Genomic DNA, 15,638 nt, shown 5'->3' with positions numbered 1-15,638 from the left:
TGGAATGCTTTTTAACTCTAAGGGGGTGATTCAAATGCTTGTAGCTCCCATCTAAACTGCACAGGAGCTGTTCAAGTTTTTTGTGCGACCTGCCCTGAGGCTGCACTTATGCACTTATCTCAAATTTCAGCTTCCACCCTCTAAGGGAGGAATTCAATTAGCCACAGGATATACACTGCAACTAACTGATCACATAGTGCGGGGAAATGCTATTCAATTAATTAGCGTTTTCCTCATGTGGTAAACCAGGGGTTAACATGCACTAACCCATTGATTCTGTGTATTAAAATACAGAATCTGCATTTTTACGCAGATTGTTCCTCACAGCTCCTGTGCCTGTGAGGTAAAATCCTGTCTCTGATAATTAGCGTGCAGGTTCTCGCAGCTAATTGAATCGGGCAATGCGATCAGTTAGCTGCGGGGTAAACCCCACGGTTAATGGAAGGTGCAAGCAGAAATCTGTGTAAAGTATGGCTTTGGGGCTAGTCGCGAATGCTGGAGCGTCTCATAGCTGGAGCGTACTCGGCACTTAGCATGATGGAAGCTGCTTGACCCAACTAATCCCATGCATTCTACTGCGAGAAAGGGGCTGGTCGCACAATGGAATAATGGGGGGCATCCACTAGACGATTTTATCCCTGTCCAACCTCTTAACAATTTTCCCTTGAAGTTTCTCTTGAAATATGATCTTCCACTCTGAACAATGTGCAAAAGATTTGCAAACGATTTGCAAAAGATCTAACGATAAACTATGTTGTTTGAATCTGTGATTGAGAGCTTTCAGCTATAGTGGGCAGATAGTGGTTCATCGTTTGATCGTTCAGCGTGAACGATGTGTAAACGATGTGTAAACAATTTGTAAGCAATCAAGTGAAATTGACCTGCATGTTCAGTCGATGGAGGAGACGATCAAACGACCAGCGGGAGCGCGCATCGTACATCGTTAGAAACAATTACTGCACGATTTACAAACGATGTTTGAACGATTATCGAACGATTATCGAACGATTTTATCATTATCGTTCAATCGTTCAACTTTATCGTCTAGTGGATGCCCCCCATTACACTTGTGCTGTTTAGACGGGAGCTACAAACAAGACACTCCTGATAATCAGCTTGGAGCAGGCAAAACCGCAGCTAACTCCTGCATTAGTCTACCTTATTCTAAATGGCAACTGCGGTATGGCCTATTTACTGTTGGGGAATTGGGACAAGTGTAGGCATGAAAAGGGGGCATTTTTACCTATTCTAGAGGTCAAATTGGCTGTACATAATTTATTACATATTTGTAATATATTTCTGCAGATAATTATTTATGACATGTTTATAATATTTGTCTCCTTTCATTTACCAAAGGTTGGTGGCATGTTTGACACAGTACAAAGAAGCACGCAACGGACCGCAGACTGGGCTATTTTGCTTCTTCAGATTATTACTTCGGGAACAGTTGACTTGCAGACAAACAAGTAAGTCCTACACTTATTGTGTATCATGTTTTTTTCAGAAATGTTGTAATATTGCTGTGTTGCCAGCAGAGGGAGCATGAGGCTGCAGTATGAAAAGCTATTGAGAGAACATTGCAAAATGTTGTGACAAAGAGGTCTATTTACTAAGCAGTGGTAGGAGACAGAGTGAAAAGTGATAAGGTACCAGCCAATCAGCTCTCAATTGTAAATTTTTCAAACACAGCCTGTGAGATGGCAGTTAGGAGCGGATTGGCTGGCACCTTATCACTTTTCACTATGCCTCCAAACACTGCTTCATAAATAGACCCCAAAATTCCATTTGCTGAGATCTCCACACTATATTTTAATTGTACTTTATATCACCTAATTGTTAGCATATAGCATACAGGTTAGCCTTTATACTGGCCAAACACCATGATCCTGCCACCTAGCTCAAGAGCCCGACAACAATATCACTGTTCAATGTGGTCAGACACAAGGATCCTGTTATTGATGACAGAAGATGACCACACACAGGCCCACCACATTTACCTACGTTCTTAGATGGAGGTTTCTGAATGCTTGACTTTTGGAGTTTGGAAATCGCACAGGACTAATATACAGTATATGCTACCACACTGAGATCAAGAAATCACAGTTGGTAACTGTTCCAAAATATTAGGACCAACTATATCAGTAATGTACGCACCAATTGTGGGTCAGTATTTAACGTTGGTGGTGCTCCCCAGAGTCAATACGAATTGTAATAAGTAGGCAAAAAGAGAAGAAAGACTCTTAGGGCCCCCACCTAAGAGTCTTTCTTCTCTTTTTGCCTATTTATAGCGAGTGTGCCCAGCCCATGAAGAAGGCATCATTAGAACATAACAAGCTATAGTCTGCCTTATACAATGTGCAGTTTATGCAATACAGTACTTCAGACATATAAAGGGCCAGCAGGGGGGGATCCGTGACATTTCTCCCTTGACTGTTGCCACTGCCCGGTGTATAGCAGAGCAGCGGAACATTGGGCAGGGAGAGAGCAGAGACTGCTGCTGCTCAACGGTAGCAGCCGAGCGCACGCTGCTGTGTGCAGCAGCAGTCTCTGCTCTCTTTTTATAAATTAGAAATCCTAGCAACTGGAAACCCCCCTGTGAATGCCTATGGAGCATAATTTCTGGTCTCGCCCACAGCAATATCAAGCCAGTTGCACTATACAGCTTGATATATTGCAGCAAGTATAACAGGATTAGATCAGATCCGGTGATACATGAACAACATTTCTACTGACAATTTAAGAAAAAAAAATATAGTGACACATTATTATTTATGAAATTCAAAAATGTATTAGAACATTAGATTAGAAGAATTGAAATGGCAAAGAAGTGTCAGGAATTGAAAGTACTATAGGGGATTAGAACACTACTGCCTAAGTGTGGTGCCTGTTTACTATTTCTAGTAGGATGTTACATTTGTACTGATCACTATATTTTAGAATATTTGTCCTGGCTGATAATTCCACTTATTTCTTATTGGCCTTCAGTAAAACACTGACAGCTGTCAAACATGCGCTAAAGATAGTAGGGGTCCCAAGCTAGGTGAACACCCTCAGGGTTGCCAAGAAATTGACTGGTACCCAGGACTAGAGAGGGGCGTAACCAAGCATTACCACACCCCTTTCTAGTAGCAAATATATTTGTTACTGTTCAGAAAATATAATATTGCTGTTGACATTGCAAGTAGATTGTAGTTCTTCTAGGTAGTAATTCTGCATCAACAGAAGCCAGTGTCCTGTCCTAAAGACACAGGCCCTCATTCAGAGCCGGACGCTCTGAGCAGAGCGCACGCTCTGAATGAGGGCCGCCCTCCTAAAAAATGGAGCGTCCTCCTGGACGCTCGTATAGCTGTGGGTCACCACCCACAGCCTATACGAGCGTGCAGTTTGATGGCCGCGATGGTCTTGACCATCGCGACCATGGAAACTGCGAGCCGGAGCCTGCGGTTGAGGTTTTCAGCCGCAAGCTCCGGAGTGATTTTGGCTCTATCAGAACCAAAATCACTCCCACTGACATCACTAGTGATGTCAGTGGGCCGGCTTCTGACGGGAGGCGTTCCCGTGGGAACGCCCCCATCAGGGAGGCACGCCCTCGGCACGCCCACCAAAGGGGGCGTGCTGTCAATCAACATCGACAGCACGCCCCCTTTGATCAGACACAACTTTCCTTCGCTCGTCGCGTCTGGCGTATGCGTCTGGCGCATGCGCACGACGGAGCTCCCTCCGTCGTGCGCATGCTCAGTGCAGAACATCGACCCACTTGCGAGCGGACAGCCGCTCGCGAGTGGGTCTGAATCAGGGCCACAGTTGGTAAAGCTCAGTAAAAGGGTTTCTATGTAAAGAGCATTAGTCTGAACTACATTTGCTAAAATATTTAAAAACAATCTAAATGTACATGTTAAGTAACAAATACGCAATCCACAGAACTTCTGGAGTGAGTTCAATAAACTACTAATTCATAGTTTGAGAACATTGGAAATGTTCTTCTATATCGGTTCTCCCACCAGGCAATTCTGGGTTTAAACAAAAGCATGTTTGTAACCGTGGCATTTCTCCGTAAATGAAAAAATCTTGTGTTTCTTTTTTTGCAGTGAATTATTCACAACTGTTCTTGATATGCTGAGTGTCCTAATAAATAAGACCCTAGCCTCTGATCTCTCCAGCGTGTCTCAAGGAAGCTCGGAAGAGAACAAAAGGGCTTATATGAACTTGGTAAAAAAGCTTAAGGTACAACTGAATTCTGAATCCTGCTGTGTCACTGACAACATCAAGAAGATAGCTAAAATATGTGCAAATGAAAAGCGTATAGTTATTGCTTCATGTTACTGGATGTGACATTACATATGTGATGTGGGCTAATCGATTTAGACACCAAGAATTACTTATTACTTATCTAATGCGCTGAGCTGTAATATTTCAAGTAGTTCTTTTCTGCAGCTCAGGCTTAACCAATCAACACATGTCACTTGCCAGAAGGGCTGGTGTATTGTTCAGCCTTATTTATTGCTATATTTACTTCTAAATACAGTACATCTAAATAGGAAACGTGGAAGTGTTGCTCACCACAGCCAATTGGATTCTTAATATCATTTAACTAGTACATTCTAGAAAACAATAGCCAGTCTTGGTTCTAATAAAAGCACTACATACTGTACTCTATACCTATTGCCTAATACAGGGAAATGGCCATTACACTCCAGTATACTGTACGTCAAACCGAGGGCTCTGACTAGTGAATGATGTCACCTTCTGTGAGATATTTAATCTGAGAATTGTTTACTTAAAGCACAAACATGAATGTGAGCTGTGATTGAGTGGCCTGCGGTGCTTGTCTTTTTATGTAGTAGTGCTTCTATATCTATGATAATACAGGGTGCTGGCGTCGTCTTTGGAAACACCTCTGTAAAATCATTATGTACCTAATTGTAGGGAATCAGTATGAATGACCGCTGGACTCTAGCCCGGTGGTTAAAATCCCGACTGCCGCAGCCCGTTGGTTTAAAATCCCGACTGCTAAGGTAAGTCTACTATCCCTACCCCTCTCCCCCACTGTACCCTGACCCTCCCTTAGGAGTGCCTAACCCTGATCCCCCAAACCTAACCCCCCCTTCGCCTAGCCCAACCCTAACCTTCCCCGGAGGGGTGTCTAACCCTAAGTCTCCCCGGGGTTTCCCTAAACCTAACCCCCACTTCCCCAGCTAAGTGTATACTTACCCGGCTGCGGACGATCGGGGCGGCGTCCTCTCAGGGTTCCAGCGTCGGGATTAACATAGGTGTCGGTATTTCGACGCCTATGTTAAATCCCTTACCGGGATTTCTTTGTCGGCAATGTCATAACTACATCCCAATTATAGTGGAATCCCTGAGTGGAAACTGTAATAACTTTGCATCAAAGTCCAACCTACTACCAATCCTTTTACCGTTTTATCTCATCCATTTATGTCTCCTACAGTACTGCTCAGATTAGCCTTATTGAATTAACTATGTAGGGACATCAGGGACAACCGGAAGGTGAAGAATGCATCATATAGGGACAAGGTTTGGCTCCCGACACTTCTGACTACCTGGAGAAGGCAAGGCATTTTGTGGGGAAGCCTATCCAGAAAATGGGAAATGTCTCCATACAGTAAATGCATCTTCTCCACTTACAGCTCATTTATAATCTTGTCCTGCGCAGATTGAATTCTCATGTTACACTTTGCGGCAGAACTGGGCACACTGATGATATGGCAAAGCATGTCCCATCCACTCTTCCCATCATGCCATGCAAAATACAGCAGGTCTCACGCCGTTGGCATCTTCACCAGAATAAGCACTTATGTCATAAAACTTGCATTTAAAAAAAAGTTGGTTCTTTTCCTAATGAAAGATCATTTGCATCGGAGACTGCACTTCTGCATGTTTATAAATTATGTTTACAAAAATTTATTATTTACATTTTATAAACATTCATTGTTTCTATTAAGGCAGAATAAATGATATGCATTGTATACAGAAAGGATGCAGTAAGGTTTGGAATGGAGGGCTATTGCAATAAATGCAAATCTGGTGGGTCTGATTCATTTAATTAGTCCCAGCTCAGCATTGGTTTTAGCTGTGGCTGAGCTACTGTACAAATTTTACTCTGCTCTACCTACAAGTGGCAGCAGCAAGATGTTATTCTACCTACTGTACACGTGGCAGCTGCTGCACAGAGCATCCTTTCCAGCACTAACATTAGTTCTCAGAAAACAAACTGAAATAATCTCCCATCATATAAATCTGTAGGCTAGGAGCTATATCATTGTCCTGCCTCCCATAGGGTGGGTGGTTAATACTATACATCCAGTCCATACCACTAACGATACTCTGATAAAGATAAAGTAGTACCCCGCCAAAAAGCACTAGGCGTCTCTGGAAATCTAAAATAATTTGATGGTGTCATTTCAGTGTAACAAAACTATTTCAAATCAGTACTGTGATAAGTGAGGAAAATATAAGTGAATATGATATAGAGACTGTACACTGTCCTCATTTTAGGGCTTTGTGTTGGAGTGCGCTCTGCGCTGTTTCCTTTAAATTTTCGGAGTCATGTCACAATGCAACCTTCAACACGGCCAACTCAGATATGTAACTACGCATTTGCGGCTTGTCTGCCATCGTCCAGCTCAGTCCTCCATTGTGGAAGGATGTGCCCTTTTGTGTCTCTCCTTTGCAAACAGAGTGAATGTTACACAGCGGGCTCTAAGACCCTATTACCACACCTGGCGATGCCACTTCATCAACTGGCATGTTCCCGCTGGTCAGTCTTTAGAAACTACACATGCTGTGACTAATTTTGACTCTTGAAGCCGGCGTGGCATGGGTGCCGCTATCTTGCTTTTGGTTATCTCACATCTGAGCATCCAATCACTGATATTTTTCTTCCCACATGATCTGTGATCTGTGCTACCAATCACCATCCAGAGCAACCTATTTAAACCCTTCACTTGCTCATTGCATGTTCCTGGTTCAACCTTCTACAGCTCTGCTAACCTGAGTTATAATCTATAGCAGACCTGACCACACAGTGCTAATCATCCAAGCTGCAAACCTGTCCAGTAATCCATTGCAGACCTGAGCAGTTCTCAAGTAAAATAAAATAGATAAACCAGTCAACGCTAATTATCAAAAAGCAGAGCTGAACTTAATATAATGGGATCGATACAGTTGCTGTTTCAAAGAAACTCTGTAGTTAGGGCCTGATTCAGAGCCGCTCGTAAGCGGCCGCTCGTTCCCTCCGAGCGATGTTTGCCCAACTGCGCATGCGTACGGATTGTTATACGCATGCGCGAACCAGTCAGTGCGGCCGAAATTCATGTGCTCGCAAAATAGCGAATGCCTGATAATTTGAGTGACAGGATGAGGCGTATGTGGGTGGTAACAGGGGAAGGTGCTTGAAAACAGGGAGTGGAGATCAGAACGCAGGCGTGCTTAAAGGTCAAAAACCAACCCCAAGAATAGCGAGCAGTTCATACGCTGGTCGATGTACTCGATTAATCTAATAAATAGCGGACATGACGTAGGATGCGAGCGGCCAGGGGGCGTATTTTTTCAAAAAACGACCGCAAGTTTTGTTCGCTCGTTCAGACCTAGAGGCGTGAACAGACCGCAAAGAGCGAACAGTTCATTTAAATAGCCACCCCTATTTTCATGATGAGCGAGCGCTAATTGCGCCCGGCTCTGAATCAGGCCCTTAATCAACAAAAGAATAGTAACCATAAACATATAAATAAGGAACTGCGCTAGACCAATCACCATATACACACAATTGTTAAATAAAATTAAATGATTTATTCAGACATATAATATAGTAATCACATTAATCCATGGGTCCCAGCATAATAAAAACATAGACAATATACTCATGTATTAATCAACTCAAACATCAATATAAATATAAAATAACAACCTTTCCTAAAGGGAAAGACAACTGCTAAAAAGCTATAGGGCCCCGGACACACTGTATCCACACGCTACAGCATGTTGATAAACTACGCTAATGACAGCTCATTAGAACTGTCATTAGTCCTGGGCCGCGAGCCAATCAGCGATGGCTTAACATTAGCGGCCGCTCATTGGATGGGACCCACGTGGGCTTAACATTAGCGGACACTCATTGGCCGGGTCCACGTGGGTCCCAGCCAATGAGTGACCACTAATGTTAAGCTAACGCTGATTGGCTCGTGGCCCGGGACTAATGACAGCTCAAATGAGCTGTCATTAGCGTACTGTATCAACATGCTGTAGCGTGTTGATACAGTGTGTCCGAGGACCTATTTGGAGAACATCGTGGGACAAAACGTGAGTATTGGATCTTTTTTACAGGTACTTCCATTGGATACTTTATGTTGAGAAGGGGACGTGAACATCTGGGAACAGGTGAGTTTGTGTGAGTGTGTATGGATGTAATAAATCTTTATTTTCACGGTGTGTGTGTCTTGTGTTTTTTTACACATTTCTTTACAGGTGAACTACACGTACTAGTGGGGCCTTAATGCCCCGCATGCTGGTACTTGTGGTTCTCCAAGTACCAGCATGCGGTGGAGGCTTGCTGGGACCTGCAGTTCTACTGTAAAGACAATGATGATAATTCTATTTTTAACACTACATACACTATCAACCCGCCACCCACTGCCCAGAGGTGGCAGGGATAGTCCCGGGCTATCAGCCTAGGCCAGGGGTGCCCTGGAGAGGAGGACCCCATTATTGGAGGGTTCCCCAACTCCCCAGGGATCCCTGGCCTGGGCTGACTAATGGTCAGGGCTGATGCTGCGGCTGGGGAACCCAGTGAAAGGGCACCCCTGGCTGTGGCATCAGCCCCCTGCTAGAAAGGGTCTGGTGCTGGTTTTAATTATAGGGCTACCCCTACGCAGTTTTTTTCCACCTATAATTAAAACCAGGACTGGCCCTGCAGCCTGGTGCTGGTACCTAAATTACGGTGGAACCCTACTCGTTTTGTTCCCCATAACTTTAGGTACCAGGACAGGCTGGCAAGTCCTGGGCTGGTTAGGCTTTTGTGTATGTTTCAGCCAAACTCGCAGTGCTGGAAGTGAGTGTTTAAAACTTCAATTTGCCAGAGAGTTTCCTGTCATCTCACCCGAGATTGTCATCTCGATTCTTGGTAAATTTGCGAGCTGTATCTTTTAGGTGAAAAGTCCCCCGCTAGAAAGTTTACAGAGCTGGTTTTAAATATAGGGGTAACCTCACACCACTTTTTTTCTCCCTATATTTAAAACCAGCTGTGTCCCTGCTGCCTGGTGCTGGTTCTTAATTTACAGTGGAACCCTACACATTTTTTTCCCTGTAATTTTAAGAACCAGGACTGGCTGCATGTCTGGGGCTGGTTAGTCTGTTGGGGGGGGGACCTCATATAATTTTTTTTTTTTAATTAACCCGTTTTTTACAGGTACAACACAAGCAGCTTAGACATATCTCACTGATATGTGCAGGCTGCTTGTTAGGGAGAGTTGTGCAGAAAGAAATCACTGCAATCTCAGGTGACATAACTCACTCGAGCTTGCTTTAAAATCACCCAACAAAATCGACCTACATCACCATCGGCAAACTCGTTTAGCCTCAAATTGCCTGTTGGTAAATTTGAGAGCTAAAAAGAGATTAAATCACCCGAGTTCAGGCGAATTACCCCGAGATGAATCACTTTGCAAATCGGGACAATCCCGATTCTTAATAAATTTACCCCCTAGTGTGTTTTCTACACTCTGAACTCATTCTACCGTGTTCCTGACACTACTATATTGAGCATCATCTATCAGTGTTCTAGACTTCAGTAGTGCTGCCACCATAGCGGGGTAGCATATCAGTTTCAGCCTAGTTGTTACTCTGTTCTCCTTCCTGCTCTGTTCCTGAAGGTAGAACTGAATGAGGAGAAGTGTCATTTGTTGACCCAGTTTCATTCCCTCCAGTTCCAACCTGTCCTGCCCAGTGGTACCAGTGTTGTGTTGGAGGCTCCTGATTTTTCGGGTGACCCCCCGCACCCCTGGTAGAGTAGGCACTTCTCCTACATTCCTGCGCACTTCCTAGTGAAGTGGGCAGAATGGGGAGAATTTCCATGGCGATTGGGGGTCTCCGAGTAGGGGGTAGGGCTTAATGACGCAATTCTTCAAGAATCGCCTTATGTAGCCCGTCCCTATTTACATATGGGCTAATTGCAGCAATTTACTGTGAGGTTGTGGGGCTTAATGAGGCTACATGTCAGGCCATGCCCCTCCATCGGCGCCCACCTGCTTTTCTCCTCCCTGGGGGTCGACTGGGGAGGAAAAAAAAAATGTAGGCAAGTATGCTTCTAGTTGCACTAAATGCTACACTGCCACCATTGTGTATTAACACAGGTACGTGCCTTAATATACAACACACAACCTGTATTAACCCCACACGTTCCTGGCTGGATCTGTTGAACCTGCTACATACTGTATATGTATGTCTGCTGCATTACCCCTGTATCCCTGGTCAAGTTATATATTGTGTGAACTGACCTCCATCACACACCGCTGCCACCTATATCAACACCTATAGGTTCTGCCCATACTTTGCTAATGTATCTACTTTTAATGTGCCTCTGATACAGTAAAAATAGGGATGATTGATGTAATTCACACATTTGCATTCTAAAATCCTAATGTTGCATTTGTGATTTTAGTACCCTGCATATTGAATTTGTCAGCAACTGTTGCATGCTGCTATAAATGACGGCGCATATAAAAAAACATAAGGCAAAGGCACCTTTTTTTTCCCAATGCATATGTGTATGAATAAGCCCTTATATTGTACCAATACTATTTCCATTGTGCCACTATTGTTAGTGTTTCTTTTTTCTAATTAATTGAGTTTTCTTCTTCCTCTACTAGGGGGCTCAGGGACAACTCTGACTATAGCCTGGAAAGGAGAGACTGGGCACCAAAAGGTTACCCACAAGTCCATTCTCCTCTATACCCCGCTACTGGGACCTCAGTTTTTAGTTTGGTGCCAAAGGCAGTAGCTGGTCACCTTGTCACCTTGCAAGCGGTGCAGGGCGGCCTATAGGACGACGTCACCGCTACTACACCAACCCAGCGCCGGGGCCGCAGCACTGGCGACTGGGTCGGTGACTTCGGCCACAGACTCCACTGGAGCCGCAGCCAGACGCTGGGGAGAGCCAGACAGCTCCTTGAGCGGCCATACAAGGTAAGAGTGGCTCCTTGCTAACAAAGAGCTGCACACCATGCGGCAGTCACCGTGATGTAGGAGGACCACCGCCAGTGCTGGTTGTGAGGGCACCGGTTGTCTATGCACCGCTCACTAGACCACCAGGGTTGTTACAGGAATGGGACACCGCTTAATAACTGTGCTGGCCGATACCCTGGGGTCCATACCAGATGGGAAAGCAGTACTCCTCCTGTTATTCCCTTCCCCAGCCCTGGGAGCACATCCTCACTGCAGATAGCACATCCCATGTTCAATCCTCCCCTCTCTCCACTCCTCTGAAACACTGAGTGGCCATTTTATGCATTACCCGCCTCAGCACAGCTCAGGGAGACATATTTGGGCTTTTGTTTCCTCCATATTTGTCTCCTTTCTAAGCCTGATTATGTGATTAGCTGTCTGCTATCAAGAAGCTGGTTTGTTGATCATTATTAACATTATTAGCTCACTTCATTGAGTGGTCTGGGTGCATGTCAGTATATTATACTGTGTGTCTGTGTGCCCTGCTGTTGCTTCGGCACCTTGGGGACAGGTGTATGTATAGGTGTATGTAGATATATACTTGTTGTATATGTTATTACACAAACCCCATTTGGACACTCTTTGACTTTGCCCATTGAGTCCAGTTCCTGAACAGGAACCGGCTTGGACGTCCAAGTTAACACTGGTAATGTTACAGTTTGTAGAGAGGAAGTTCCATGCTCCCTTTCCCTGTTGCGGGTCTCAGCTTTCCATGGCAGAGTCACCCAGGATGCAGACTTTTCCAACAGTCAGTCCAGGGGCCAGCTCAGGTCCATGTCCTTTCAGCAGATGCTAGATAAGGATAGGGCTCACAGGCTTAGGCCTACTGCATACAAAAGCCTTACTCCTTTATCTTGGGGTTATGTCCCCAGTAAATGTAGGGACTCTTGTCAGAGCAGTACAGTCCCTTTTCCTAGTAGAAGACTCAGAGCAAGCCTCCCAGATCCAGAGCAGTAGAAAGTTATAGAATTCCGTCTTCCGCTCAGCTGCTAAATGTCCTAGCTGTCACGTTTGGTGCTTGAAAGTTACCTGACTCAGGTGTTGAACTGGATTCAGCGGAGACTGGCTTGACTGGAACCATGGATGTTGTAAATAGCTCTATTTGTATATGAATTGTATGGCAGTGAGAACTGCCTTTGATGATAAATGACAGGAACAGGAAACTTGTAACGTTGGATTGGATCCAGTAGAAAACTTGGAGGAACTGGACTGGGACTGGCAGGAAGGCTTGCTGAGCTGGACGGGGGACCAGTAGGTGGGCTTGCAGAACTGGACTGAGAACCCGTAGATAAATTGGAGGAACCGGACTGGGACCGGCATGAAGGCTTGCTGAACTGGACGGGGTACCAGTAGGATTTTCACATGCGCCAGGTATAACTATTAGCAGGATTGCTGATTGAACTGGTCTGGGAACCAGCAGGATTTTCCGGATGCGCCAGGTATAGCTATTAGCAGGATTGCTGAATGAACTGGTCAGGGAACCAGCAGGATTTCTGGATACACCACATATAGCTGTTAGCAGGATTACTAGATAAACTGGTCTGGGAACCAGCAGGATTTCTGGATATGCCAGGTATTGCTGCCAGCAGGATTACTGGATGAACTGGTCTGGGAACCAGCAGGATTTCCGGATATGCCAGGTATTGCTGCCAACAGGATTACTAGATGAACTGGTCTGGGAACCAGCAGGATTTCCGGATGTGCCAGGGGTTGCTGCCAGCAGGAGCCTGGGTAACACTTGTAAACAGGGAGACAGAAATAGCACAGCCTGTACACCACGGGAAGTAACGAGGTGCTCAGGCCCAGAATGCTATCAGAGGAGGATGGATATACCCTGGGTCTGGCAGGAATTGGTGGATACGGTCAGGTGGTCTGGCAGTGGCACTCTGAGTAGTGGAGGGCACAACATGCAGAGGGAGCAATCATATCTGCAATACTGAGAGTTAGAACTACACCTGTGATTTCAGTGAACAATCACTGTGGAAAGGAGTGCATAGTCCAAATGCATATACAGAAGTGCTGCAGCCAGCATGATCAGAGCAGATCTCCCCAGGGCCGCAACTAGGGGGGGGGCTAGAGGTGCACGTGCATCGGGTGGGGATTGCGGGGGGGTGAAAAAGCTGACTCGGCCATCTGAAAATGGCCGCCGCCAAAGAGGAGACTAATGCTAGAGGTCCTTACTGGACCTCTAGTGTCTGTCTCTTCCTTGGCGGCGGCCATTTTTGGATGGCCGTTTTCAGTAGATTCCATGCGGACTAGCATGGTGCTGAAAACGGCCATCCAAAAATGGCCGCCGCCAAGGAAGAGACAGATGCTAGAGGTCCTACTGGACCTCTAGTGTCTGTTAGCAGAGCGCAATGCACACAGCATTCCCGGAAATGCCGGGAACGCTGGCGCTGCAGGGAGAAGATGCTGAGAGCTGCATCTTCTCCCTTCAAATCCCCTGGCAACGAGCATAAACCCCCCTGGAAACGAGCATAAACCCCATGGCAACGAGCATGTAACTCCTGGCAACGAGCATGGAACCCCATGACAACGAGCATTGAACCCCCATGGCAACGAGCATGTAACTCCTGGCAACGAGCATGAAACCCCATGGCAACAAGCATGTAACTCCTGGCAACGAGCATGAAACCCCTGGTAAGGTAACAAGCATAAATCCCCTGACAACAAGCATGAAACCCCCTGGCAATGAGCATGGAACCCCTGGTAACAAGCATAAATCCCCTGACAACAAGCATGAAACCCCCTGGCAACGAGCATGTAACCGCTGGCAACGAGCATAAACCCCATGGCAATGAGCATGTAACTCCTGGCAACGAGCATGGAACCCCTGGTAACAAGCATAAATGCCCTGGCAATGAGCATGTAACCCCTGGCAACGAGCATGAAACCCCATGGCAACGAGCATGTAACCCCTGGCAAAGAGCATAAATCCCCTGGCAACGAGCAGGTAATTTTAAAGTAATTAGAAGCATTACTGTGGGGAATAAAATGGTGTCGGGCAAATATGTAAGTGGCACTTTGCACTATACCAGGGACGTCTGAGTAGTGCACTGCTTTATGGAGGAGCAAGGACTCCAGGTACAGGAAGGGAGGGGGCGCAAAATTGCTGCCTTGCACCGGGTGACAGATAACCTAGTTTCGGCCCTGATCTCCCATGCGAATTATACATACAGATCCACAGGACAGTTGGTAGGGGTAAGTCTCAAGGAAAAAAGGTGAAAAACTTGCCAGGGTCATGACACTAGCGTAGTCACGGACTCACCCTGGTAGCCAAGTGTCCAAGCGCATTGATACCTTTTACCTCTCCCAGTAGCGGATAGGGCTAAGTGGGAGTCTCCTCCACCTGTGGATGCCCATATTACTCTTCTGATAGCATCCCCCCTATTCCTAATACGACATCTTTTAAAGACCCTATGGATAGGAAGCTAGCAAATTTATTAAAAACCATTTACGTGATGCAGAAGCTCTAGCTCGTCCTGCCCTTGCATCGGCTTGGGTGGCTAAGCGGTCGGCCACTGGGCCGATGCTTTCGATGCTCTGGCACATCTCTATGGTTACAACATTAGAGAGGCAGCTTCTTATCTCTCTGAAGCAGCTATAGATTCAGGCCTGGAAGATGGACATGGATGAAGGCCCTGGAGGCCTTTCCCTATTTGGGTGATGTTCTGTTTGGTCCAGAATTGGACAAGATAGTGGCCACGTTGGCAGGATCTAATTATGATTTCTAGCTGTGTAATACCACCCCGAGACCTAAAACTTTAGTATCTTGTTCCTTTACTCCACAGGGCAGAGCAAGTGGTAAGCCATTTCCCAGAAGCCAGGGTTCAGCCTCTAAGAGCTCCAAACTCAGAGGTAAGCAACCCTGGTCCACTAGATGCCCAGCTGCCAAGCCAGTGGACAAACCTGCTGCAGTATGGGGTGGGCCTTCTCCCGGGAGACCTCGGGAGTGGGAGGCCGGCTTCTTCATTTTTCGACAGTGCGGATGCATATAGACGCTTGGGACAGAGATGTCGTACCTTAGGGCTACACTATCACTTTTGACAGCGTCCACCTTCCCAGTTCTTTTTCACCGGCTTACTACACAACCAGAAAAGACAGAGGCTCTCGAGGCTATATTTGCTCTCTCATGGCCTTGATTCCCCATCACACAAAGAAGGTTAGGCTTTTATGCCAGTCCGTTTCTGCTTCAGAAGCCGGATGTCTCTTTTTGACCAAATTTCTCCGGATTACCAAGTTCCACATGGAGTCCGTTCAGTCCATCATTATAGCATTGGATCCTGGGGACTTAATGGCATTGTTGGATATCCCGGTGGCTTATTTACAATACGCTTCAGGTACCATCGCTTTCTCAGGTTTGCAATACAAACCAGACTTGCTTCTTCCGACTCAGTCTC

The 15,638-nt window shown here is 45.9% G+C and overlaps 1 protein-coding gene across 1 annotated transcript in view; it reads left to right on the top strand.

The window, feature by feature from the left end:
• MED12L (mediator complex subunit 12L) overlaps positions 1–15,638 on the top strand; it is a 709,720-nt gene that overhangs the window by 586,086 nt on the left and 107,996 nt on the right. The window contains exons 33-34 of the mRNA XM_088447707.1: positions 1,357–1,466; positions 4,089–4,224. Coding sequence (XP_088303833.1) covers positions 1,357–1,466; positions 4,089–4,224 — 246 coding nt within the window. The remainder of the gene's footprint in view (positions 1–1,356; positions 1,467–4,088; positions 4,225–15,638) is intronic.

This window comes from Taudactylus pleione, unplaced genomic scaffold, assembly GCF_031769625.1.
Source record: "Taudactylus pleione unplaced genomic scaffold, aTauple2 ptg000436l, whole genome shotgun sequence".
NCBI lineage: Eukaryota > Metazoa > Chordata > Amphibia > Anura > Myobatrachidae > Taudactylus > Taudactylus pleione.
This window is presented reverse-complemented; position numbering and strand designations above follow the sequence as displayed.